Source organism: Clupea harengus, chromosome 18, assembly GCF_900700415.2.
Source record: "Clupea harengus chromosome 18, Ch_v2.0.2, whole genome shotgun sequence".
NCBI classification, from domain to species: Eukaryota; Metazoa; Chordata; class Actinopteri; order Clupeiformes; family Clupeidae; genus Clupea; species Clupea harengus.
Window position 1 is genome coordinate 27,034,372 of NC_045169.1, and position 1,940 is coordinate 27,036,311.

General features: G+C 45.4%; 1 protein-coding gene across 2 annotated transcripts in view; it reads right to left on the minus strand.

Moving 5' to 3' along the window:
* dhx15 (DEAH (Asp-Glu-Ala-His) box helicase 15) overlaps window positions 1–1,333 on the minus strand; it is a 20,846-nt gene extending 19,513 nt beyond the window's left edge. Inside the window, exon 1 of one of the 2 annotated variants that reach the window (XM_031584804.2) lies at window positions 1,132–1,333. In XM_031584804.2, coding sequence (XP_031440664.1) covers window positions 1,132–1,139 — 8 coding nt within the window. In that variant the 5' untranslated portion in view covers window positions 1,140–1,333. The other variant, XM_012841405.2, reaches the window with a different exon arrangement.
* Between the last annotated feature and the right edge of the window lie 607 nt (window positions 1,334–1,940).

A 1,940-nucleotide genomic window follows, 5' to 3' on the forward strand; every position in this document is an offset into this window, starting at 1 on the left:
GGGGAAGCGTAATTCTCGCCCGTAAGAGTAGTTTTTGTGTACATTGTACTGATTGACCCTCGGTTGTAAATACGACCGCTCTCGGGACGCTGGCAAAAGTCCACTGACGTTAGGATGACTAACTCAGGAGAGAATAACTGCAAAAAGCTGCCCCACGTTGTCTTGACGTATGACTGCTAACTAGCTAGCTGCGATTGCTAAACGACGCTAACTGGTCGACTACCATTTCTGACTTGCTAGCACAACAGCGTCAAGATCACAGTCTGAAGTACTTTAAAACAATTTCAAGTTTACGGACAAACGTGCACTACATTCAACGTGGAATGCAGATAAAGCGTGCCCGCACACTACACAACTTCCAAAGAAGTGGTCATCTTAATGTCATAATATAACTGGCTAGATAGCTAACTTGTATTGTAACCAACTTCAGCTAGCGAACTGTAGTTGCAGCGGTTTGCGAAATTTAAGTTAATAACACCACCTAACTACCATTGGGTTTTCAATAACAGACACACTCGCTCATTGTAGCCAAACCTACATACGCAAAACCGACAATCACAAACTAAAAGCCACATTGTTTGGCCGCCTTGAAACGAGCGGCAAGAACCACCCCACGCTAAGAGTCGGACGCTAGCAGTAATGCTAATGCTATGTCCAGGCCCTATCAAATCACTGTCCACGTGCTAGCTGCATTTGGTTAGCTGGGCTATTTTTTATTGAAACTGTTTAGGCCACCAAACGAATCCACCTGGCCACATCACGCCACAGTACTTGCAGTTGCTAATTCATCAAAATGAGAAATACCGACATTAGGCCATTATACCGGCTCATTCGACATGGCTTAGCCCGTTCGGGTAGCTAGCCAATTTAGCTGTCATGCTCTGTAAACCACATTCGTCAGCGTCGGAAGAAATATCATTAAAGTTTCCGGGCATCCATACGCCTACTTACCCATCGGAGGACGTTCTTTTCTTATTCGATGAATAATCATCGCCTAGATCCAAGCGATGTCTTTTAGACATCCTTTAAAATTAACACGTAAAATATAGACTAGGTTGGCCGGTTATTCCAAACAAACCCTCTCTCAAACACACGGCTAGTAGCGACAAGATGGCGACCGGAAGCACTTACCTCATCATTATTATTTCTGTGACTAAGCTGGGGGAAATAATCTAATGAGTTTGCAGGGGAGCAAACCACTTCAGATTAATTCCGATTGTCTAAGTAACCCTGTCAAGTCCAACTGGTATGCTAATGAGTCCGCGAGGACACCGTAAACGGGCACTGCAGGGATGCTGCAAGCAAGCAGCCGGTACCCGGAGGATATTGTATCTAGCGCCAAACAGTTCGGCGGCCGCCCACTTCAGCAGCAACGGCTTGCAGTACTGACATCGACCGGTAGGCGGCCGCCCACTTCAGCAAACTGCTTGCAGTACTCACATCAACCGGTCGGGACCGTTGCGGTCACGGGGTAAAGTTAGGTAACATTACTCATGCTCACACTTATGGAGGACCAAACCTGCCATATTTACAAATGAATGAATGAATAAATAAATGTCCACATCTATGCATTTAGACAGAAATAAATAGGTCTGAGCAGCATGGTGAAACAGTGTGCCTACGGGACTTGTAGATCTGACACAAGGTACCCTGCGAGATTAGAGGGACACGTCGTTTTTGTCTCGCATTTCCAAAGCCCAAAACACAGGAGGAAAGGTGCCAGCTGTGGATTAAACAGTGTGGGAGACCCCACTCCCAACTCAATATATCGCAAAATACACATATGTCTGCTCCAAAATAAATTAAGCTGCTTGCAGTTAGCTAGCTATCTATCTGGCGAACTGCGCTATTGCTAGGTATGATGACTAACTGTCTAGTTGAGAGAACATCCCCAAACAGTTATGGTTCATGGCAACTAGTATTATTACCATCAGAAGTAC